We start from the raw sequence: 26850 nt of genomic DNA, 5'->3' as shown, positions 1-26850 counted from the left end.
GATTATTTACTGAACATATGCCATGAGGTCAATGGATTTCATGAGCGTTCAGATTTCTCTTTGCCACGTCACTTTTTATTTATTGATATACTGCTGCTGTGTCGAAAATAATTCTTCCAGTGATCGAGAATACCATTGCATAGCTGATATGAACTTTCTGAAGTTATAAATAGCCACAGGGGCCTACAATTTTTGTAGGGGAAGTTAGAACCGAACAAAACTGATATTTAGTGTAGAATCTGTGGGTGAGTGGTTTTAATTTGGCATTCGTTACTAGCTTTTTTTAAAACTAGGTAACTGTATGTTATGTTCTTAGAGTGTACATTCCATTACTGACCTTGCAGACATAAAATACAAGTTTTATGTTCTCATACTATTTCTGTTTGGTCAGCAGTACGAGCTGCTTTGCTTTCAAAATAATGTCAGCACAATGATGTTTTCTGCATTGTTACTTTCACCAACACAAAAATGTATTGATATGGGGGTAGGGTGGCCATTCCAAAAGGAGGACATAGTCATAGGTTACAGTGTGTTACATTTGTTGCTTTTGTAATATGGTTTAAATTTTATTTTAAAAAAAATCTTTTTTGGAAACACACTTTAACCTCCTTTTTGGAAATGGCCACTATTAACTTAACTATCTCAACTTAACCCCCTTCTAATTCTAAATGCATGTGTATGTAAATTCAGAAAAGTTCTTTGATTCACAGTCCAATCTCACTTTTCATTCTTCCAAGTTTACTGGAATACTGTGCACAGAATTTAACATTTATAAAGTTCACCAGGCCTGGGTGCTTGAAAGGTAAATGGTTACCACTCAGGAAGGTTCTTGTCAGTTTTCAGAGAGAGATTTGTTGTTCGCTTGACACCCAATACTGATTCCTTGTAATCAGCCTCTTCAGTGTCTTGCGGAAGAAATTTTCCCCATCAGGGTTTTCCAGATGATAACCTCTTTCTTTCAGGTCACCACAGAGTTCCTTTTTGTTTCTCTTATTTCAAGTGAAACATTATGCAGCCAGTTCTCTCCTCTTGCATGAACCACAAGGGCTTTGACCAGGCTGAACTGTGATCTCACAACCTGTCTTAGAAATGAGGTTTTCCACAAGCTTACCAGCTTGTCCTGTTCCAGTTGCTGCTGCTTACCTGAAAAACTGCAGAACTGAATTCTCTCCCTCTCACTCTCTCTGAGAAAAAGCTTGTTTTACTCTCTCTCTGCTTGCAAAACCACACGATCCTCTTAGAATAGCAAGTGCCACTCCAGACAGCCTGCGGCTCTGATGAGTTCTTTCACCTGTTGCCTTTTTGTAAACAACAATCCATTAGTGAAATCTCTTGTGCACTCTCCAAAGCTGTTGCAAAGGCTCTTGGCTCTGGCCTGTCTAGCATGAGCAGAGCTCCAGTATTTTAAATAAGGTCTGCTTTAAAGTGTTTGTATGTGATCTATACTAAAAAAAAACCTTCCCCAATTTAGCTCCCAAAAACATATCAATATATAATACAAACACAACATAATCTGTCACAAGTTCTATATTTAATCAGATAGCAAATGGATGTCTTTCTGATAAAGCAAACAAAATATATTTAGAAGCCTCTGGAGCTAATGTGTTTTTATTAATAATAAAAATATTAGAAAGCAAAAACTATCATAAGAAGAAAACATGAAACGAGATAAAATTATCAAATGAAGTCCTGAATACTGCAGATATTCAAAATCTGACTAAAATTTTCTGGAAATAGATCAGAGAGAGAAACAGTTCACATTTAAGGTTGTTGGCCTTTATATATAGGTTAAGCAAGTTAAACAAGAAAGCCTGCAGATGCTGTGATTGTAGTTTACACAAAAATGCTCGAGAAACACAGCAAGTCGTGCATTGTTTATGTAGCAAAGATAAAGATACATATTTCAGGCTTGAGCCCTTCATCAAGATATGAGCAAAAAACAAACAGATACCTGAATAAAATGGTGGGGATAGGGGCCAGGGAGAGTTTCCATTAGGCCACACCCCTGTCTCCATCTCTTCCCCATCACTCAGTCTCCTTACATCCAGCTCTCCACACCTTCCCTCCCCATTCAGAGAGCTATCCCCTTGTCCGATCACTTCTCAGCATTTTTGTCGTGCCCTCTCACCCATATCCCCTATGAACTCTTCCCTGGGCTTGTGCTCCACCCCAGCCTATAACCCCTCCCACTCCACCCCACCCCTACCATTTTATTTAGACGTCTGGTTGCTATTTGCTCATACATTGATAAAGGGTTCAGGTCTGAAATGTTGGTTGTGTATCTTTATATTTGTTACTTAAGGAATGCTGCGTGGCTTGCTAAGTTTCTCCAGCATTTTTGTGTAAAATATAGGTTATGTAACATGGGTTTGCATTTGAATTGCGATGGGGGAATTGGAAAACTGCTGCATTATCTGAATTGGTGCTGCCTCATACATTCATGATGAACTCGTCAACTTTATCCACTTTGATGCTAACTTTCACCCTGCCTCAAATTCATTTGGTCCATCTTTGGAACCACTCTCCCCTTTCTCAATCTCTCTGCCTCACCTTTGCTCTGAGCCTCATACCTATGTCGATCTAGTTTAAACCTTCCCAAGAAGCATTAGCAAATCTCACTGCCAGCATATTGGATCTCCTCACCCCCCACCCCCGTAACTTGTCCCTCTTGTGCAGAGGTCACCTCTTACTAGAAAAGATCCTAATGATTCGAGAGCCTGAATTCCTACCCCAGTACCAGTTCTTCAGCCATACATTTATCTGTCCTTTCTTTCTATTCCTAACCCAGCATCTCTCACTGGAAGTAATCTTATACCCTCAAGATCTCGTTTTTCAGACTGACTGCCATCCCCAAGACACCATCAGAAAAACAAAAAAAACACTTTGCCTGTTCATACCAATTTGCTCAACCCTCTTGCCAAAGCCTTTCAGTACATAAACTCAATTGCTGCACTTAACAGTTCTAGCACCACCACTTCTGAGATGGCCAGTCCAAAATTATATTTTGATATTAAAATTCCACTAACAGAATGCTGAAGGTGAATATTTCTTTAGGGGCCATTCATTTTGCTGTGGCATTTGTATAAGGATTATTAATTCACTGTGGGTCATTAAATTTATGTTTTGATTACTGTTGTCACTGTGACATCAGATTTAAATCTTAGAGTGAGATATAAAAGGTCAATAAACAGTTTTATTTCCTTTTAATTTCTGCAGATGGGAGCACAGAGTCTTCTGGATTGGTTGATGACAATGGCAGTGAGGAGGATTTGGCATATGGAGAAATAAGCCATGCAAATCCCAGATATCTTCAGCCTGGTGGAGAACAGCTTGCTGTAAATGAGGTAAAGCATTATTATGGGATTACATATGTTTTGCCTTAAGTGCGAGTGTGATCAAATGTCTCAGTTAAGTACCATATAAGACCCACTTTTTCCCCCCCCAAAAAATGCCTCAAAATATCCCCCGGGTCTTGTATGCGAAGTTGAAATTAGGATGATAATGGTGAGTAACACCTTTCTGAATGGTCACACTGTCGCTGCGTGGCTCACCAGCATCACCGCCATCTATCTCTGGGGGCTGGTGGTGAGCTGTCAGGAGGGAGCGGGGTAATGGTGGTGGGCTGTTGGTCTCATTTCCCCACCGTCTCTCAGCGGCCTGCCACCTGTCCCCACACTGATCCCACTCCTCCACTCTCCCAGAAATAAGCGGGGCAGTGGGACCAGTGCGGGGACCAACATCAGCAGTTTGTTTTTAAAATGTTTTCTGCTATAGCTAAGCTGCTTTTGTTTTCTCTTGTAAATTACAGCAGTATTATTATTATTAAAAAGGTTTTTCCTGTTGTCCTAGTTGCTTGCATGTTTTCCCAAAGTTGTTTTTCTGCTTTACTGCAACTACATATTTCAATCACATTAAATGCTTACCTGTAAATACACATTAAAAAAATCTTAATATTCCTTGCTGAAATAGGGGAGGGGTCTTCTAGGTGTGTGGGTCTTGTATTCCATAAAATACGGTACTTAACTGGCTTAGTTTTGGTAAAAGGTCATTTATCTGAAATCTGAACTCTGTTTCTTGCTTCACATGTGCTGCTTGACTTACTGACATTCCTCATATGTCGATTTTTATATCAGGTTTCCAGCATCTGCAGTTATTTCCATTTCAATGAGTAAATTATTTCCTTGGAATGTACTTCAAACTTTTCTGTAAATTATTTATAAAAATAGTTTATGAACATATTTCTTTATTTTTCTTCTGTAATTGTACTGATACACATTCCACGGTAATTCAAATTGAGACAGATTTTCTAATATTACTTCCATTGGCATTATTTGACCATTGAGGAGTGAAGTGTATTCTGAAATTGAGTTTTGAGAAAGTGAGGTGGGAAACCATAGGAAAATTCTCCTTGGCAAAATCACTATTTCCAGATGTTTCTGAATTCTAATTGTTTCAGTGTACTGTGTAGCAAGGTGGCAGTTATTCATTGATTGGCTGGGTATCTGTATTGTTTCAAGTGATTGAATTCAATCAAAGTTTTTTAAAATCTGGTGAGAGGTAGGTTTACACACTTTACGCATAATTAGTAAGAACTCAGACCACTCTTCTCAATCCTGCTCAGGTATTTAATCAGATCATGACTGTCATCTTAGCTCCACTTTCCCTTCTCCCTGTGGAAATCTTTCACTCCCTTGTTTATTTAGAACTTATCTATATCTGTCTTTAAAATAAAATTCAAAGTCTTTGATCTTAGAGGATGGAAGTTCCAAAGACTCACGATCATCTCTGTCTTAAATGGATAATCCCTAACTTATAAGTAGCTTTTTTTAGATATACAGCATAGTTACAGGTCATTTTGACCCATGAGTCTGAGCTAACCAATTTACACCCAATCAATCAATAATCCCTGTACGTTTAGAATGGTAGGAGTAAACGAGAACTCACAGGGAAAACCAATGTAGCCAGAGGGAGAACGTATAAACTCCTTTCAGACAGCACGGGATTCAGATCTCGATCACTGGCGCTGAAAAGGCAGTTGCTAATTGCTACACTAACCATGCCACCCCTTTAAAAATAAATTTAAAGCTTAGTTCTTGGAGTAACCCAAAAGAGCTGGGGCAACAATCATTGGACAGAAATGGTCAGTCACTGTTTCAGGTTAGGGCCCTTTATCGAGACTAAAGGCCATTTCAGGTAGCCCAAAAGTTGAGATGTAAAGGCGGAGAAACTCCGCCAAAACAAATAATCACCTACCTTTCTGAATGGGCGGAGGCAGTCTCCGAGCCACATATTCCAACCCCTGTTCAAGAGGGATAATCTCCGCAGCAGAGCCCTCCGCCGATCAATCTGAATGTACAGCCGTGTTGAGCAGCTGTTTAGGGGCAGGCTGATGATGCCGTCAGCCCGCGACCCATCTCCCCACTCACCCCTCTCCCTCCAAGTCAGGGGTGCGGGGAGCCCTCAGGGCAGCCGGGGCAGTAGAGACCGTCGGGGTAGCGGGAGCTGTCAGCGGAGATTGTCGGAGCAGTGGGGACCATTGGGGCAGTGGGAGCTGTCAGCAGGGACCGTCAGGGCAGCGGGAGCTGTTAGTGGGGCTGGCAGGGACAGTCAGGGCAGAGGGAGCTGTCAGCAGGGCAGCGAGAACCATCAGAGCAGTCAGGGCAGCAGGGACTGGCGGGGTAGCGGGAGCCGGTGGGCTGGGGCAGCCACACCGGGCCGCTCCAGCCTTCAGGGCCGCTCTCTGTGGCTCAAAACGGGGCAGAGCAATGGCTGTCTTCCCTACCTATAATCCCTCACACAGCTGGAACTGTTCTGGGAACCTTAAGAGCGGTTTCAGCTGCGTGGGGGATTATGAGTAAGGAAGACACCCATTGCTCTGCTGCGTATTTAGGACAGGTGGCGCTACAGCACCAGTCATCCCCCACCTCCATCGGATCTGGAGGGCACTACGAGGTGCTCTGGATATGAATGGGATGCTGGAGCAGCCTTTTAGGGCTGCTGTCTGAAAGCTAATTTCCCATTTTTCCATCTGTTCCGTAGCTGGTCTCAAGGCGGAGGCCCAACATGAAATGGCCTTAAAGTAGGAAGGGAAAATAACACCCTGTACAAAAACAAAGGCGAGAAATCAGACTGCTCAAACTACAGGGGAATCACGTTGCTCTCCATTGCAGGCAAAATCTTCGCTAGGATTCTACTAAATAGAATAATACCTAGTGTCGCTGAGAATATTCTCCCAGAATCACAGTGCGGCTTTCGCGCAAACAGAGGAACCACTGACATGGTCTTTGCCCTCAGACAGCTCCAAGAAAAGTGCAGAGAACAAAACAAAGGACTCTACATCACCTTTGTTGACCTCACCAAAGCCTTCGACACCGTGAGCAGGAAAGGGCTTTGGCAAATACTAGAGCGCATCGGATGTCCCCCAAAGTTCCTCAACATGATTATCCAACTGCACGAAAACCAACAAGGTCGGGTCAGATACAGCAATGAGCTCTCTGAACCCTTCTCCATTAACAATGGCGTGAAGCAAGGCTGTGTTCTCGCACCAACCCTCTTTTCAATCTTCTTCAGCATGATGCTGAACCAAGCCATGAAAGACCCCAACAATGAAGACGCTGTTTACATCCGGTACCGCACGGATGGCAGTCTCTTCAATCTGAGGCGCCTGCAAGCTCACACCAAGACACAAGAGAAACTTGTCCGTGAACTACTCTTTGCAGATGATGCCGCTTTAGTTGCCCATTCAGAGCCAGCTCTTCAGCGCTTGACGTCCTGCTTTGCGGAAACTGCCAAAATGTTTGGCCTGGAAGTCAGCCTGAAGAAAACTGAGGTCCTCCATCAGCCAGCTCCCCACCATGACTACCAGCCCCCCCACATCTCCATCGGGCACACAAAACTCAAAACGGTCAACCAGTTTACCTATCTCGGCTGCACCATTTCATCAGATGCAAGGATCGACAATGAGATAGACAACAGACTCGCCAAGGCAAATAGCGCCTTTGGAAGACTACACAAAAGAGTCTGGAAAAACAACCAACTGAAAAACCTCACAAAGATAAGCGTATACAGAGCCGTTGTCATACCCACACTCCTGTTCGGCTCCGAATCATGGGTCCTCTACCGGCACCACCTACGGCTCCTAGAACGCTTCCACCAGCGTTGTCTCCGCTCCATCCTCAACATCCATTGGAGCGCTCACACCCCTAACGTCGAGGTACTCGAGATGGCAGAGGTCGACAGCATCGAGTCCACGCTGCTGAAGATCCAGCTGCGCTGGATGGGTCACGTCTCCAGAATGGAGGACCATCGCCTTCCCAAGATCGTATTATATGGCGAGCTCTCCACTGGCCACCGTGACAGAGGTGCACCAAAGAAAAGGTACAAGGACTGCCTAAAGAAATCTCTTGGTGCCTGCCACATTGACCACCGCCAGTGGGCTGATAACGCCTCAAACCGTGCATCTTGGCGCCTCACAGTTTGGCGGGCAGCAGCCTCCTTTGAAGAAGACCGCAGAGCCCACCTCACTGACAAAAGGCAAAGGAGGAAAAACCCAACACCCAACCCCAACCAACCAATTTTCCCTTGCAACCGCTGCAATCGTGTCTGCCTGTCCCGCATCGGACTGGTCAGCCACAAACGAGCCTGCAGCTGACGTGGACTTTTTACCCCCTCCATAAATCTTCGTCCGCGAAGCCAAGCCAAAGAAAAAAAAAAACTTACTCCCATTTTCTCTCTTCTCTTTAACCCATTGGTGGGATGTTGCCAGGACTGGAGGGCTTGAATAAGTCCTTATTTCTCCTTGAAATTTGCTTGCTTTTGTTATCCTTAGGCTTAGCAACATATCCTTTATTCCTTCATCCAAGTCACTTATATTAGTAGTTAAAACCTGAGCCCAAGCACCATTCCACATGGCACACTACTTATTAGATGTTACCAACCAGAAAAAAAATCACTTTACACATTATCTTAATTTCCTGTTACCAAGTAAATTTTTTGTCCATTTCCAATATGAGTTTTTATTTTTTTTCAATAATATTTGATTCACCATATTTCTTAGAGATATATTTTAACAAATACCTTATGAAAAGTTACCCCTGGTTTCCCTTTATCCACAATGCAGGTAATAATGAAATAATTTAAATAACTTGATAAAATATGATTTTCCGTTCCCAAAATTATATTGGCTTAAATATATTTATACAATTTATGCTAAGTGCATAAATAACCTGGATGATATACCAAAGGTGTATTGCTAAATTTGCTGATTACAAAAGTAATCTGCCATATCCTTTTTTTTCATTATTAATTCCACAGATTCACAAAGATTGGGAAGTTTTTTTTTGTTTTTCTGTTTAGGTTCTGCTTATTTCTTAAACATGGTCTTTCTTTTGAGGAATGACTTTTTATTGCATTATTTCCATGGGAAGTTGGCAGTCATGATAGGTTAATATCACTGGATAACAATTTTTTTAAAAAAAAGTTTGCATCCTAAAAAAAAATTGGGGATTATGATAGACAACTTCAAGCTGAACACAAAGGAAATTTCAGATTTGCTGTATCACGCAGGAGGTTGAAAAAACATTGAATTAATATTCATTGAATTTAGCAAGTTTAATCACATGATGATGTTGACACATTGCATAGTTCAACTGACCTAAGAATCTTTTGCTGAAAAAAGCACACAAATGCTGGAGAAACGCAGCAGGTCAAACAGTGCCTTTATGTAGTAACGGTAAAGATACATTACCAAGCCCAAAACATTTGACCTGCTGCGTTTCTCCAGTATTTGTGTTTTTTTTTTCACTTAACCATGGTGTCAACAGAATTTTGTGTTTTATCTAAGAATCTTTTGCTCCTGATTTTAATTTGTACTCAGCATCTGATGCCTCTTGTGTCAATGTTCAACAATAGTTGGCCAGCATTGATGAATTCCAGTAGGCCTGATACTGCTTTTCCATGGTTGCAATATCCTGGTGAAACTTTTCACCATGTTTGACACTGACTACACTAAGATCAGCAGGGAAGAAGTCCATGTTTGAATGCAGAAAATAAATTTTCAATGACTGTTGCACTTAATGTTTTTGTATGTTCTCCGGAGGCTTAATCAAACTGGCTCGGGAGGTTCCGAGTGAAGTCATGACATCACAATGTGATTACGTCATTTGGAACGCGCGGGGTTTTAAAAGCTGCGTGTGACTATTGAGTAAACGACTTTTACTGAACTTCAACTCAACTATGTCTGATCATTTTCTTGTTCTTCATTTCGCACTGTGACCCAGTTGCTACATTAATGACCCCGACAGGCCCAAACAGATTTAGGACCCAACATGGACAATGCAGCGGTTTCGCTTAAATTTTTGGACCACTCAACCTGAAGTTTGGTTCGGGCAGACTTAGGTGCAGTTCAACATTCGCAATATAGAAGTGGACGCCACTAAGTACTATCTTGTGGTAAGCGCCCTTGACTAGGACACGGCCGGTAAAGTAGTGGATTTCCTTCGGGGCCCACCAGCTCTCTGCAAGTACAAATCCCTAAAAGCCCTCCTTCTCCAGATTTATGGTCTTTCATGACGTGAGCGAGCTGCATGGCTCCTCCATATTGATGGCCTGGGGGACTGCGGCCCTTCGGAGTTGATGAACTACATGTTGGCACTGGCAGATGACCAAAGGTCTTGGCTTGCTCTTTGAGCAGTTGTTTTTAAGAGCATATGTCCTCACGTTGGCCGATGAGGACTTTGATAACCCTCGAATAGTGGCCGTCCGTGCAGATATTCTATGGCACACAAAACATTAAGGCACAAGGCTCACAGAAATTAGTGCTGTATCTCATCCAAAGGCCCAGGCTCTAAAAGTACCAGCAGCAAGGGCACAGGCACAGGGTGCCAACTTCCTCAAAGCCCACTCACTGATGGTGGACTTAAAAGGGCACCAGTTGGTGAACACCACAACATTCCAGACTTTCTGCCTTGGAAAAGCCAAACTACCCGTCCCACACCTAGACACCATGGGGTGCTTAAACAATGAATTCACCAAACTTCTTGCAGAGTTTCCAGACATTGTCACTCCCCCGTTCTCCACTGTCACATCCAAACATGGTGTTACACACCACATCCTTACCCAAGGACCTCCTCTACATACCCAAGCCTGACGTCTGCCACCCGACAAGTTGCACCTTGCAAAACAAGAGTTCCACAAAATGGAGAAACTTGGAATCTGATAGCCTGTGGGTTTCCCGTCTACATATGGTGCCCAAAGCCACTGGAGGCTGGAGACCTTGCGGGGATTACAGGCATCTTAATGATGCTACCACTGCAGACCACTACCCTGTACCCCCATATACAGGACTTTACAGCTAATTTTCATTTGGCCAGGATATTTTCTAAAATTGACTGGGTCCATGTAAACCCGAAGGATATGGCCAAGACTGCCATCATAACACCATTTGGCCTCTTTGAATTTTTGAGAATGTCTTTTGGGCTAAAAAATGCTGCACAAACATTCCAGCAATTTATGGATGCAGTGGGGCATGGCATGGACTTCCTTTTCATATACTTGGATGACATACTCATCGCCAGCCACTCCACAAAGAGCACCTGCAGCATCTGCGCTTACTCTACCCCCGCCTGCAGGAATTTGGGCTAACTGTGAACCTTACCAAGTGCAAATTTGGGCAGATCTCTATCGAGTTCTTGTCAGTGATCAGATCAGTGCGGGGTTTTAAAACCTGCGTGTGACTGTTTGAGTAAACAACTTTTACTGAACTTCAACTTGACTGTCTGATCATTTTCTCATTCTTCATTTTGCACTGTGACACAGTTGCTACATTATATCTAAAACAAAGCAGAACATGATAGGAAAGTTTTGAGGTGATTTTCGTGATCATCAGCCCAAAATCTATAAAATACACCCAAAAGTATTCAGGAAACAAAATCTTCATTGTCCAGTGTATTCAATCTGTTGCTAAAATTTACTTATTCACTCCATTGTCAGTTTTGGAATCCTCTTTTGTGGTTCGTAATTTTCCAGACATGTTTTCTGGTAATAACACATATCAATTTTTCCTTTATATTACTTAGCATTTAACATTATCAGATATGTTATACTCATAGTACTATCTTGAGATGAAATAAATTTGGATTATTTCAGCATTTTGATTATACCGTATCATTATTAATCAAAATATTCTGATTTACTGACTGTATAATATTAACAAAATATTCTCTGATTTATTGACTATAATATTATTGAACAAAATATTCTCTCATTTACTGAAAACTGCAGATAATTTTCACTCATTGAAGCTGAGATTTTATTGCATGCTTCTATTGCTTATTGTGGAGTTTAGATATTATTACATTTATTCAGATCGCTAAAGTAGATGTAGATGGGACTTGAATGCTATAATTTTTGCTTTTTTTTTGAGGGGGCGATGGTGGGGTTCTTCTGTTCTGAAGATGCCAGGGTCATCTTTTTTATGGAGCTTCTAGCCGTTTTATTTGTGTAAATATTAGCAGGCTGTTTCATTAAGTTGATATAGCTGAGACATTTTACCCCTTGTTAACCCAGACCAAAGCCACATTTACTTGCATTTTGCCAGCCCAACTAAAATACCAGGAATGAATGCAAACTTGTTTTTGCTGCTTTGGTTATCTAATCACCAGCTAAAATAATTAAAGAGTCCATCCATGATCCCATTAATAATTATTATCTTCTAATTATTTCTGTGCACAATTTGTGACATTCTACATGTACCCATCAAAAACACTGTAAACTGAAATTTGTTTCTTTTTATAGCTAATAAATGACGGTCACATTGTCTGTGCAGAGGCACTATGGGATCACGTTACCATGGATGATCAGGAGCTTGGATTCAAAGCTGGAGCAGTCATCCAAGTACTTGATGCCTCCAACAAGGAATGGTGGTGGGGAATGATTGATGATAAAGAAGCCTGGTTTCCTGCTAGCTTTGTTCGAGTATGTTTTTTTAAGTATGAAATTTGAAAAGCATAAATCATAGATTGTCTTCCTCATGGATACATATGAGCTCATTTTATTTGCAAAACCTTGATTTTAATTTGATGGTATGATGCAGGATTTGGACCCACCAGTCTTTATCCCAGTTTCATTCAACAACAGCAAATCCAAGCTTTTCAGTGTAGAATACCTTGGTTGAGCATGGTTTAGATCAAGGAAGTTGGGCATGAACTGAGATAGCCGGGTATCTGTTTTCTGATCCTGGTATTGTGCCTATGTTAGATTTCTAATGTGAGGCCCAGCATAAGGAAGGCTTCTATACTTGGGCAGAAGTCCTATCTTGAATTTTCAGCCACAGGCTCTACAGAAATAGACCGTGTCTCCACAGATACATCAGTCATAATCTCAAAGAGATCTACATGTTGTGGGTCAAATGAAAGTTAGACCTTTAAGCACACATTTCTGACATGCATTTGAAGCTTTTCCATGAGATTTTGACATGCAGCTGAGCCCAAACTATTCCTTATGTTTCTCTGAATTAGTTGTAGAGAGACATTCACAGAAGACAAAATGCAAGCAAATACCATCTTCCAATACAAAATAGTGTATATAGTTTTGCTTGGGAGTTCCAGTAAGCAAATAAAAAATACAATGAACTATATAACAAACATTGTGTCCATTTATTTCAGGCATTCATAAATGTTCCACTATTCTTAATTAGTAAATTAAACATGGTGTAAAAGGCAAAACAAGATGTGAATAGAATTCAGTCCTTAAAGTATTCACTATTTTAAAGAATATTTATTAAGATTTGTTCATTACCTGTCTGGTTTATTTTACGAAACAATAAGAAAAATCTAACAAACTAACATTTTAACATCATTTCATCAAAGATATTGTTTTCTTTAGCTAGTAGTTTACCAGGGCTGTATTCCTTCAAGCTGCCACAAAAATTTGTTTAAAATGCACTAAACAATGCTTAAAACAATACAGAATTCCCAATGAAGGGATCAGGCCTGAAATGTTGACTTGTCTTTTATTTTCTACGGATGCTGCAATGACGTGCTGACTTTCTCCAGCTCTTTTGTTTATTACAGAATGTACATTGTCAATTTTTTTTCAAAGCGTAGAGAAATTTGTAGATAATTGTGTATATTTTTCCTCAAAAATGTTCAGTGTCAGTTGTATCTTACTAATTATTTCTACCAAGAGCAATTATATTAAAATGTAAACAAGAACATTCAATAGAACAGATTAGATTGCTTCCAAGATTTATTCTGTATCATATTCCTTTTCTCCTTATGGATGCTGCTTGACTTGCAGAGTTTCTTCAGTACTCTAATGTCTTGCACTATAAGCACAGTGCCTGCAGACTTCCCTATGTACCTTGATGAAGGGCTCAGGCCCAGAAGGTTGGTTACATACCTTTGCTTCCAATGGATGCTGTCTAGTAACCCTGCTGAATTCCTCCAGCACTTGTGTGTATTGCATTATTCTACATTTTAGTGAATTTATGGTTGTATTCCTTTTCTAAATAAGAAATCAAAACTTAAAGAATCTGATTTTTGCTTTAGTGTTTAGCTAAACAGCTTACGTTTTTAAATTGAAAAATCTGAATTTATTTTAAAATGTTTCATTTTTATCTTTGTACACTAAATAAGGGGGCTATGACGTAGTTCTACAACACAACAAAAGGGTACATACTTTTTGCAGCCAGCAATTAATACTACACATCATAGAGGTTCTCTTGGAGGGGAGGTAGAGATATTGTAAACTCATGAATAAAGTATGATGGTTGTATGTTTATGATAGGTTAGAGCAATCAATGGAAAATCTGCCTATCTTGTTATCTTAAAGATAATAAGAATAACTACATTGTAATATCCATAATACAAGTGATTTTCCTTGTGAGCTATTCAGAAACCGTACCACATGGGAAAAAAAATGTGTGTATGTACAGATGCAAATAAATTAATATCCTACTTACTAAATAGGAAAGCTTTTCCAAGTTGTAAATGTGTTTCTATACAAGACAGGTTTCTTAGATTTATTTTTATATCCTATTAGCTACGGGTGAACCAGGAAGACTTCATAGGAAAGTTTCCGCATGAACAATTGGATGCCCACTGCAGTAAACATTGTCTTCACAAAAATGTTGAAAACCAAGAGCAGATGCGAACAAATGTAATCAAAGAGATTATGAATACTGAACGGGTCTACATCAAGCATCTGAAAGACATCTGTGAGGTACTGCGAAAGATGAAAATTTGAGATTGGAGGATATTTTGCTCCATTATCTTAATTATATCTTTGTATTTTTTTTTAAAAATACAGTGCTTTTTGGCTTACCTTGTAAAATGCCATAGTTTAAGGATAAGGGGGAATTTTTTTAGGACTGAGATGAAGAAAAATTTCTTCTCAGAGACTGGTAAATGTGTGGAATTCTTTGCCACAAGAAGTAGTTGAGACTGGTTCCCTGTCAATATTTAAGTGTAGGTTAGATTTGGCCCTTGTGGCCAAGGGGATTAGGGGGTATGGGGAGAAGGTAGGAACCAGGTGCTGATCAGCTATGATCATAATGAATAGCGGTGTAGGCTTGAAGGGCCAAATGGCCTTCTCCTTCACCTATTTTCTATGTTTCTATTTGCAAAGACTTGTATTTGTGGAGAAGGTAGTTGAGATAATATCTCCTTAAAAGCATCGATGTTCAGAGGGGTTTGGGGGTCCAGGTCCATAGATTATTTAAGGTGGCTGTGCAAGTAGATACTGTGGTAAAGAAGGCATATGGTATGCTTGGCTTAATTGGGAGGGGCCTTAAATATAAAATAAGGAAGTCATATTGTAGTTACAGTGTATACAAGACTTTGGTTTGGCTGCCCTTGGAATGCTGCGTGCAATTCTGGTAGTCCCATTACAGAAACAATGTTTTATAAAGGGTACAGAAGATCTTTACTAGGATACTGTCTGGTTTAGAGAGAGTTTTATGGGAAGAGGTTGGACAAACTTCTCCCCACCAAACTTGTGAAAATCCTTCTCTAATTGGGTGTTGTCCTTTTTCAATTTCTCCACCTCCCTCATACAGTTTTTCTTGACCATCTTTGTGTACCCAATTATCTGGCCCCTCAAGTATGCCTTAAGGGTGACCCACAGAAGGAATTTATCTATAGTGGAGGGGCAGTTGGTCTCACAAAACAGGGCTATTCAGCTCTTATAAAACTACAAAACTGGCATTTTCAATAGCAGTTTTTCAACTCCACCTGTATGCTATGACCTGCTTATCTGGCATTTCTATAGTCAAAACCGGTGGGGGGGGGGGAGAGGGGAGATGGTCTGAGTGAAGCCTTGCCCCATACTTAGCTTACCCTCTATATGGGCTGAAGCCAGAAAAATGTCTATTCTAGAGTAGAAATCATGTTACTTTGAGTAAAACAAGTAATTCCTCTCTCTTAGATGCTTTTTGTGCCACACATCTATCAAATTCAGCTCGCTCATACAGTCAGTGGTGGCTTTCGCTGCTCTAGTCCGAGTTATTCGTTTTGTGGATTTATCCAGCATTGGGTCCAGACATAGATTAAAGGTTCCCCCCATTAGAATATTTTCATTTGTCTCTGCCAATCATAAGGAAATGTCCTGTATAAATTTTTCAACATCATAATTGGGGGCAGAGACATTCACTAGGGTCCAGGATTCTGAATATATCTGACAGTGCAACACAACGAATTTTCTCATTTTGTCTTTAATCACCCTCTGCACCTACATTGGAACACTCTTCCCCACTAGAATTGCTACACCCCTTGCCTTTGAGCCAAATGAGGAGGATATGACCTGACCCACCCATCCCCTTTTTAGCTTCTGATGCTCCTGCTTTGTTAAATGCGTCTCTTGGAGGAAGGTCAGATCTATCCCCATTTTTTTTTAATGTGTGCCAAGACCCTTTTTTGTTTCACTGGGCCGTTTAAGCTGTTAACATTGAAAGTAACATACTTTACACTTTTAGCCATGAGACCAGAGTTCCCTCCCTAAATGTTTTCCCTCCATCTCGACTGCCACCCCCCCACCCCCACAGACCCACCATTCAAGCCGCGACAGGCCCTGGGGGGAAAAAAAAAGACACCACATATCCATTCTCCCACAACATACATACCCACTCACAACCATACCCATCAAAATAATAAAAGGGAACACATACCCCACACACATCATACACGAGTCTCAGCCACCCTCAGCTCACACCTCTGGCAGTCACTCTCTTAACAGCACCCTCCACCCATCCAGTCCCAGAACTGCCCCCCACCCCAGAGCCTTACATATAACATCTTTTATCATCATTTTTTTTTTAAATCAGAAAACAGCCAAAAGCCTATTCCTTATATAACACAGAAATCCAAGTCCTCCCAATCTATCAGTTTTAATAATTTTAAATCTTATTGTCCCTTTTATTCTTTTCCACTTGGTCCACCATGTAGTGCCAGCAGTATATTTATAAACTGATGCGATTTCCCTTTTTCTGTAAAAAAAACTTATCCCTAGCAACATAATTTTCAAGGTAGCAGGATGACAGAACACAATCATAGACCTTTTGCTTTGTTGATTGCTTAACCGGGTTCAAAGTCTTTCCGTTTCTTGAGCAGAGCTGAACTAATATCTGGATAAAAGAACTCTTTTCATCCCCTGTACTCCAGTGTGGGGGTGGGGGGGGCTTCCCTCTGAATTGCCCATTTTGCCACCACCCCTAATATTTTAACTTTATAAGGATTGACTAGAGTCTTTGTCCCAGTCCTTGCTTAAGGATTGGTGCTCTAAAGGCTCTTTTTATTCCCAGCGCTTCCTTTCCTAGTGCTTCGGGGATCCATTTAGTTAAGAACTCTGTAAGACTCTCCCCCCCCCCCCCCTAACCCGAGTCTTCTTTCAATCTCTCTATTTTAATATTGCAGCGTTTTGTGAAGTCCTCCAGGAAGTCCAACTTCCTCATACCTCATCTTTCTTTGAAGAGACCTTTAAGTTCTTGCTCCATTGTAGCAATTCTATCCTCCCCTACCCCCAATCTCTCCTCTACCTCTGTCACCCTGCCTGTTATATTCACTGGGGCCCCCTCTGTCCTGTTCTTCTGTCCATGACCTTCTCCAACCTACTTTCCATTTGGGTCAGAGTCTGTAAAATGTCTCTTAAGGAGGGCTCCGGGCCCTCCTCCTCCCTTTTCTGTAGCAGCCTGGCCTTCCAGCTTCTCGTGGATGGGTCCCTCGCATACTCGACCGCCGCCATTACCACCTATGCTGTCGCCCTACCAACCCTCGACTCTGACTTGATGGCCCTCGTGATTGCCGCGATCGCTGTCCCAGTCTACCTCCTCCTCATCCTCGTCAGAGCTCATTAGTCCTAAGCTCATGCTGGCTCCACTCGAGCCCGCTGCTCCCTGAATCGGTGAACTGCTAGCGGACCCTGGCCATTGGGGAGACTGCTACTTGGCGCGCGAACTCGCGATCTGTGGAAAAGAGGCAGCTGTCCTCCCTCTCTCCTATTTATCTGCTCCAAGGCTCTTACTGCCTTCGCTGCCACTAGGAACCATTCCTCTGCTCCGGGCACAGCCTGTTTGTGGAACTCCCATTGGTGCTGTGGTCCGGGGGTTGCTTCCTCCTCGATGGCTCTCGGGTCAGCACCGCCATTACTCCCGACACAAGGCACTTTCACTTGCCTCAGATCCTTGACGGGCCATGCATTTCCTCAATGCATTTTTCCTTTTTTTTGTTGATTGAAGCTTCCTCATCCTCTTATATTCAGATGGGACTTTTATTCTCTTTTTTGTCCTGGATTTTGGATTTTTAATGCTGTTTCTGGTCAAAGTCTGGGAGTTCTTAGGATCTGCAACTTTCTGGATTCTCACCATCACGTGACCTCTCTCGATTTTATATTATTATTTTTATTAGTTAAAATAGACTGTGAGCTCCGGTGTCCGTTTATCTTGTTTAAGTTAAGAGGAAGAGGGAAATGAGGGTACTGGAATGTTTTTGCTTTGGGATTTTATTTTGGTTTTGTATTAATATGTGAAGATGTTGTATTTTTTTTATTTAAAAAATGAAGAGGATTTATGTTTTGTATGTAAATGGTATATAGGTTATTTTGCTATATTTATATACCTGATATATGCTTGAAAACCAAAAATATATATTTTTTTTAAAGTTAGAAATAAAATTAGTGTTTTAAAATTAAACACTATCTGGTTCATTGCCTACTGCTGCTCGTTATGCACAGTTTGTTACACTGATATTGCATCCTGCCAGATGATTACTTAAAAATCTGTATCTGAGTGTCTAAATGTTATGGATTTGGAGATGTATAATTTTCACCATAACTAACATTCCAATCTTTTTGGATAGAGTTAGTTAGTGGTAGGGATAAGCAATGGAATGACGATTCTGAATACTGAACTACTGAATAACAAACCTGATCACAGATCTGTGAGTTACAATGTTTAAAAAGAATGGTCTTTGTAAAGAAACTAATAAATATTTGCCTGAACATGTTTAGTGATGGAACATGTTTCTTAATAATATTTGTACTTATAATATATTTATCAGCAAAATTTTGTTGGTTTCACCATTTGTATGACCACAATAAAGCTTAAGTTTGCTGACTGGGTGAACATTTTCAAAATTGTTGCTTCACTTAAAGTAGGATCATTTCATAAGTTGCACTTCCCACATTTCTTGATTTTGTATTCCTAGGAAAACTTCTTTGTGAATAATTGATTAAAACTACTTTGAATTTAAATTGCTGTGCTTTTAGAAGAATTTTCATGAAAGAACAATTTATAATTGTTTTAATCTTACTTGATTAATGTTTCTTAAAAAATGCTTGTCATGTATTATCTTTGCTCTTTAGGGGTATATTCGGCAGTGTCGCAAACATACAGGGATGTTTGCTGAAGCACAGTTGAGTATCATTTTTGGGAACATTGAAGAGATTTACAAATTCCAAAGAAAATTTTTGAAGGACTTGGAGAAACAATTTAATAAAAATGAACCACATCTGAGTGAAATAGGATCCTGTTTCCTTCGGCATGTATGTTAAAGACATAACTGAAATTTAACGTGCATAATCTTGGATTGATTTGATTGTAAATCCCGTTCCAAGTTAGAAAGTATAAAGGATGAGAACTGTAAGCAGAAATGAATTGTGGAACACGACCTCTATGTCTGAACTGAGATCTGGTTTGGCCAAATTTGATTTTGAAGATTGTAGCTATCTTCCTTTGGTTTCAGTACCAGCATCTTTCCTACTCACCCTAAAAAAGTGGACCAGGAATTTCCTGTTTTCTTCCTTCTGTTTACAATATATGAGAATTTATTGCCCATCCTAATTGTTCTTAAACTGAATGGCTTGGGAGACCATTTCAGAGAGCATTTGAGAAAAAGTGCATTAATGAGTCTGGTGGCACAAACAACTAAAAATGGCAGATCAAAGAGGGAACACAAAATAACACTGGTGGCCAAGATTAAGGAAAATCCCAAAGCATTTGATAATGAGTTTACAGCCATGCACATTGTACAATGTGCATATGCCTGAAATTCTTGAATGGGTAGTTATAAAGAAAAACTATTATAGTAAATTAATTGAATTAAATTAAAAGAGGCATAAATGCATGAGATAGTAAATATTCAAAGTAATCCTATTGCAAAAAAGTGACTTGAAATAACACAGTCAGTCCACAATTAATGTACCAAAGGGCGGTTCAAGAGTAATGGCTAGCAGCCAGAAGAGGTTGTGACCAGGGGGAGGACCCTTCATGATGTTGTTTGCTTTCTTGAGACTGTGCCTCACATAAATGTTTGTAATTGGTGAGAAGATGAACCTTGATGTGTTTGCAGCTTTCTGCATTCCTGGGCACTTGTCTTGCCAAACCAGCTGTAATGCAACTAGTCAGTATACTTTCCACAATTAATCTGCCAAATCTTCTTAGAAAGTAGAGGTGCTGGTGAGCCTTCTTCACGGTTACCTCAAAGTATTTACTACAGGAAATGTCTTCTGAGATATGGACTCCCAAGAACTTGTCTTCACCTCCTTCCCATCAATGCAGATAGCTATGTGGTCCTTTGGCCTCTCCTTTCTGAAATCAGCAACAAGCTCCTTGGTCTTGGTGATGTTAAGCAAGACTGTTGTTCTGTCACCACCCAACCAAATTCTTGATCTCCATCCTGTACCCTGATTCTCCATTTGCAGTAATTCAGCCTACAATAGTCAGCAATTTAGTAGATTAAGTTGGAACTGAAGTTTATTGTGCAGTCATTTTACGAGTGACTGGGGAAATATTAGGGTTAATTTGGACTATGGTGGCAGTCTCTGCCCAGATCTGGTGAATGATGCAAGGTCTTGTGCATATTTCACAACTTTATTCAGCATGAATATTTCTCTATTGTGGTCCAGGAAGCTAGATTTTTGAATTATACATCAAATTACTGTTAAAAGGAAGGAAGTATTAGATGTCTCTGCTGGTTTGACAAGTCCCTGGAGCTTGATAAGATGCATCCCATACTGCTCTAGAAGTCGAGGGATGTGAGCTTTGAGGCTCTGACAGAAACTTTTAAATCTTATTCTCTCTGTACTCCTTGCATGATTTCTAACACCTCTGAATTGATGAAGGGTCCTTGATTCTCTCCCTGCTGAAGCTGCTTGAACTGAATGCTTCCACCATCCTCTGCTTTTGTTTCAGATTGCCAGTATCTGCAGGTTTTTTTTCATCCATATATAGATTTGAACAAAATAGTTAAGGTGTGATTTATTTCTCTACTGTTCCAATTATTTTAAATGCTGCTTTAGCATATTTGGCAAATTAATGTTTTAGTGTAATATATATAGAGAGGTGTTGCTGTTTGAATGTTATGTTTAAGTAAGATATTCTTTATCTGATCATGCAGATGTAAAGAAAATGCCTCTACTATTTACGGGACAGGTTGTTGCTATATATTCTTGCTGCAATCAATATCGAAGAACTAATTAATTTTATCATTTAACTTACTTGCCGCTTGTGGGACTAAATCCTAGGCAAATTGGTGTGTTAGGTTTTCCCATTGTGAAAGTACCTTGAAATAATTGGGAATTTGATAGGGGTTTATTAACTTCAGTTTTTTGTTGTTCACAAGTCTAAATATAAATCTGCTTCTGCCCAAGTAGGCCTAGAAATTCTTCATTATCTAAACTGGCATGTTAAACCAGTCCTGCACAATGTATTCTCATGTCAGATGATATGGTGGCCACCCCAAGCAGTAGTATTCTATCTCTCATGGACCCTGAAGCCCAACGCACAACTGAACAGGACTTCATGCAAAATTCCAAATAAAGTGCTACCAGCTTCGTTCCTGTATATCAGATCTAGAATTACAGGATTTGAAACCAATAATAAAGATCAGAAATATGATTTGGGCTCACAATGAATTAAGAACCAGTGAAGTTGGTGTCTCAGATGAGTCTTGATTGCCTTAAATGAGGGAGAGGGGAGGAATGTGGCATTGGGATAGATATCAACGATGATTTTACGATAGGTAGAAAGGGTTTGAAAAGGAAAATTAGGTACTCTTGTTTCTATGGCACTGATAGGGATTGTGCTGGGGAGTTGATGACAAACACTGAGATTGATCTTGTAAAGCTCCTTCCCAGAAGATAAATTATTTTGGTCTCCCCAGCAGCAAGGTCCTTTTATCACAAAAACAGGTCTTAATTCTCGTGTTAAGGCTTGCTTAGGTCTGAGTGGCCTGCACTGTGCAGGGGCTTTAGATATGTGACATGGCATATGCATGGAATCCAAAACAATTTTTAGGAGCTGTTCAGCTTTTACACAGAGGACCCAGCTTTTAATTTAAATTTCATGGTATAGTAAATCATACTGTCATGGAAAGTTGATGACGTAGAAGACAGCCATTTAATCCATTGTGTCTGTACCAGTTGAGCAATTATTTCAGAACCTTGCGATATCATGTTTGTTATACATAGCAAAATAAATTTTAAATCTGATGAGAGTTTCTGCTTCTTATCATCCTTCCAGTCAGTGAGTTTGAGGCTTTTACCACCAACTAGTCAAATCTTTTTCTCAGCTTCTTTTGAATCCTATGAATCACAGTTTTTAAGACTTCCAATTCAGCTATGATGAAACTAAAGATATAAAAATTATTTTTGCATATTTTAATTACAGGTACTTTTCCTTTACAGCAGACTGAGTTTGGGATATACTCCGAATATTGCAATAATCATCCCAATGCATGTCTTGAGCTTGCCAAACTAATGAAGCAGAGTAAATATCGTCACTTTTTTGAGGCTTGTCGACTGCTTCAACAGATGATTGACATTGCAATTGATGGCTTTCTTCTAACTCCAGTCCAGAAGATTTGTAAATACCCACTACAGCTTGCTGAATTACTCAAATATACTACCCCAGCTCACAGGTATGAGTGAAATAAGAATGTCTGCAGACGCTGGGATTGTCCTAAATACACAAAAGTGCTGGAGACACTCAGCAGGTTCCACAACATCCATAGGAGGCAAAGATATATAACCAATGTTTCAGGCCCCAAAAAGTTGGTTATATATCTTTGCCCTCCCATGGATGTTGCGGGACCTGCTGAGTTTCCCCAGCACTTTTCTACATTCACAGGTATGAGAACCTGAGCTCCAAATATGTTAATCACATTACATACAAAAAAATGTTTGAGGTACTTTTTTCTGTCGCTTCTGTTGATGATAATACATCTTGGCTGAGATCAGCAATCTCAAACTTAGGGAGTAAATTCTAAAACAGAAACTTACACTTAAAAAAATTGAACTTTGCCTATTACTTGATTTAGCAATCTTTATTCTTGCAGCTATTATGAATGAGGGATTAGGAACATTTTTATGTTCTCTTTTTGTACCTGATTGCAATGGAAGGCAATATTCTAGATATGCGAAGGACTCCACCCTTTTATTTCTAATCCAGCACCTTACTTAGAAAATGTCTATGGTCCTAGCATAGAAATTTTACAATTTGAATATATTGTTTAAGAAAACTGCTTTATCATACATTGAATTGTTTTTAATTCGCAATTCAGGTTAAACATTACAGAATAAGATCAAATGCCAAATTCACCAAAAATCTAAAATCCATTCTTTTACATATTTTTGATAGCTTCATTTCATCTTCCTTCCCTGTTTGAAGCTTAATTGGTGTATTTGGGCAGCTCTGGCTCGTGGGAAAGAATGGCCCATTACCATGCTGCTTCTCTTTCTTTTTTAAAAAAAGACTGTCCACAATTGAATGCATTTTATGGAATTTCAAAAACTGAATATTGTTGGTCACATGAGCTACTATTGTATATTTCAAAGCTGAATCTGCCGTCAGACTTTATAAATTAATGACCTTATCTGTAATTTTTCATCCAACTCTATTGCTTGATAAAAGGTATCAGCCAGAAATATTTACTCTTCTGCTCTCTACAGTTGCGACCTGATTGGCTGAGAATCTCCAAAATGTCCTGATTTTTATTATGATCATCTTCTTTTACATTGTGTTTTAATTTAATTATATAAACTTTTGATAAACCAACTACTGAAAAGAGACATAGAGTGAATCCTTGAAGAAGGGCTCAGGTCTGAAACATAGGTAATATATCTTTACCTCTATGGATGCTTTGAGATCAGTGGAGTTCCTCCAGCAGTTCTGTGTGTTTTTATTGACAAAGAATAACCTAGTTTTCTTCTGTTCCACAGTGATTACAAAAGTATCAGTGCTGCTTATGAGGCCATGAAGAATGTAGCACATCTGATTAACGAACGCAAAAGGCGATTAGAAAGTATAGACAAGATTGCTCAGTGGCAAATGTCCATTGTAAACTGGGAGGTGGGTTTTTACATTTCAAAGCTGTATTTGACCTGCTTTGGTTCACTTGAATGTTTCTAAAATTGCCATAATTAATTTTATTTAAATAGGAATGTAATGCTGAGATTTGATACACTTCCACTTGAACTCAGGATGTGCGGAGACTGGAAGTTGCCATTCATTTCTTTTCACATGTGTAAATCAATAGCTGGTTGTGAAAATAGTGATTGTCAGGGGAAAGGGTTGGATGCACAAAACTAATCATTAAGTGGAGTCAGTTAAAGATTCAAGAATGTAAACTAGTGTTATGGTCATCCAAGGTCACACAAAGATTAAGTCATTGTTAAAGTTGATATTTATTTGCATGCCTTGCTCCAGAAATCACAATGGAGAGAATTTCTCTCTTAATCTGATTGTCTGGGACATATACATTTTCTACGAGCTTCACTTTGTCTGATTTTGATGACATAGAACTAATGACTGCATCGTCAAACCTGAAAAAAACCTCAGCATTAGCATTAAATTTGTGTATTTGGATTAAGTGGAATTCTCAATTTTTGAACATATCGTATATTTTGGCGTACAAGTTGAGTCATGAAACCCTAAAAAAATTCTCAAATGGAGGGGCGGGGGTCGACTTGTATGCCAGATATACTTTTGAAACGTTAAATTCACAGAAAAAAGAACAGAGTGGCATCAATTCAGCGTATAAGTCGATGTTGGAAACACCTCACACTGCTGGCATTGCCGTTCCCTGACACCTCCCCATCATGGGGGATGCCGCTCCCTGACACCTCCCCCTGCTGGGCACCGCCATTACTCCACCTACCTGTGACCCTAAGGTTGCCGTCGCCACTGCTGCCTGGTAGGCCAAGGTTTCTGCTCCTACTGGGAGCACAATGTCAGCGCTCCAGCTCTGTGGGCCGTCACTGTTGCTGTTTGGTAGGCAAAGGTTTTTTTTTAAACTTACTTAATTTACAGCTTTGTTACTTGTAATTGGGGTGTTTTTAAAAATTTTGGGTTGTTCCTGGGAGGCCCGGACAGCCTGAAAAAATTGGGGTCAACTTGTATGCCAAAATATACGGTACTTCATTATTTTTCAAAATTTTCTTGCCTTAAAATTGTAGAGCTTAAAGATTATTATCAGAGAAATATATAAATTATGTTATATTAAAGAGTTCTATATTCTGTCAGAGATGTAGTTTTAATTTGCCATTATATTTGGTGCCGACAACATGAGGTGATAAGTCTATTCCTGTGCAGTACTAGCGACAGTGCCCTCCATAATGTATGGGGACAAAGACACTTTTTTTTCCTTTATTTGCCCCTGTGCTCCATAGTTTTAATTTTGTAATACATGTAATTAAAGTGCACAATCCAGATTTTATTCAAGATTATTTGATACATTTTGGTTTGATCATTTAGAAATTTCAGCACTTTTTATACATAGTCCCCTCATTTCCGGATACTATAATATTTAGGACATGTGGCTTCACAGGTATTTGTGAGTACTTGGGTATGTTTATTTGCTTCATTGGTGCAGGTATAAGAGAGCGAGGCTTGCTTTGAAGCTTTTGATCATTTTTGGAGTCTGTAGTTGCCATTTTTCTACGTGAGGACCAGAGTCGTGCCAATGAAGTTCAAAGAAGCCATTATAAGGATGAAAAACAAGCAAAAGAGTAAGAGACATCACCCAAAACCAACAGTTCAGAACATCATTAAGAAGAAAGAGCGTACTGCTGAGCTCAGTAATTGCAAAGGGACTGGTATTCCAAGGAAGATCTCCACTGCTGAAGATAGAAGAATTCTCATCATAATGAAGAAAAATCCACCAACAGTTTAGAAACACCCTTCAGGAGGCAGGTGTGGGTATGTCAATGACCACTGATGCAGAAGACTTCAATGAACAGAAGTACAGAGGCTACACTGCAAGATGCAAACCATGGCAAATGTGGTATGCATTGGATTTTGAGCAGTTCCTTTTGCCATCTCTCTGATACAGGTTAATCTTGGTCTCATCTGTCCACAAGACCTTTTTCCAGAATTCTGCAGACTCTTTTAAATGCTTCTTGGCAAACTGTAATCTGGCCATCCTGTTTCTGTAGCAAACTAGTGGTTTGCATCTTGTGGTGTAGCCTCTGTATTTCTGTTCTTGAAGTCTTCTGGACACAGTAGTCATTGACACATCCACACCTGCCTCCTGAAGAATTTCTGATCACTCGGACAGGTGTTTGGGGATTTTTCTTCATTATTCTGAGAATTCTTCTGTCATCTGCAGTGGAGATCTTCCTTGGAATACAAGTTTCTTTGCAATTACTGAGTTCACCAGTACGCTCTTTCTTCTTAATGATGTTCTGAACTGTTGGTTTTGGTTATCCTAAGGTTTGGGCGATGTCTCTTACTGTTTTGCCTGTTTTTCAGCCTTATAAAGGCGTCTTTGACTTTCATTGCCACAACTCTTGTCTTCATGTTGAAAAGTGGCAACTTCACGCTCCAAAGGTGATCAGAAGCTTCGAAGCAAGTCTCATTCTCATATACCTACACCAATGAAGCAATTAAACATCTAAATACTCACAAACACCACTGAAGCCAAATGTTCCAAACATTATGGTCCCCTGAAATGACGGAACTACGTATACAAAGTGCTGTACTTTCTACATGGTCAAACCAAAATGTAAAAAAATAACCTTGAATAAAATCTGGAATGTGCACTTTAATTACATGTGAAATGTTTGATTGCAAATTTTTTAATTGTGGAGCACAGGGGCAAATAAAGGAAAATGTGTCTTTGTCCCAAACATTATGGAGGGCACTGTATGTTTTATATAAATGAAAGTTTTTAGTTAATTAATTTTATTTACAGCACAGTTAAAGCCAATTCTGGCCATTTAAACCCATGCACCCAATTTCAAACAAATTAACCTACTGCCCCATATGTTTTGGAGTGTGGGAGGAAACCAGAGCACCCAGTAAAAATCCACGCAGAACACAGAATAGAAATTCCTTACAAACAGCACCAGATTAGAACCCACGTC

General features: G+C 39.9%; 1 protein-coding gene across 19 annotated transcripts in view; it reads left to right on the top strand.

The window, feature by feature from the left end:
- Positions 1-26850, top strand: part of LOC138739425 (spermatogenesis-associated protein 13-like) — a 160053-nt gene that overhangs the window by 113968 nt on the left and 19235 nt on the right. For 17 of the 19 annotated variants that reach the window (XM_069891421.1, XM_069891431.1, XM_069891426.1 and 14 more), the window contains 6 exons: positions 3217-3344; positions 11794-11973; positions 14041-14220; positions 18853-19032; positions 22174-22406; positions 23707-23836. In XM_069891421.1, coding sequence (XP_069747522.1) covers positions 3217-3344; positions 11794-11973; positions 14041-14220; positions 18853-19032; positions 22174-22406; positions 23707-23836 — 1031 coding nt within the window. Of the gene's footprint in view, positions 1-3216; positions 3345-9211; positions 9451-11793; positions 11974-14040; positions 14221-18852; positions 19033-22173; positions 22407-23706; positions 23837-26850 lie in introns of those variants that run through there. The other 2 variants (XM_069891418.1, XM_069891436.1) reach the window with 2 other exon arrangements.

Source organism: Narcine bancroftii, chromosome 7 (assembly GCF_036971445.1).
Source record: "Narcine bancroftii isolate sNarBan1 chromosome 7, sNarBan1.hap1, whole genome shotgun sequence".
Lineage (NCBI taxonomy): Eukaryota > Metazoa > Chordata > Chondrichthyes > Torpediniformes > Narcinidae > Narcine > Narcine bancroftii.
This window is presented reverse-complemented; position numbering and strand designations above follow the sequence as displayed.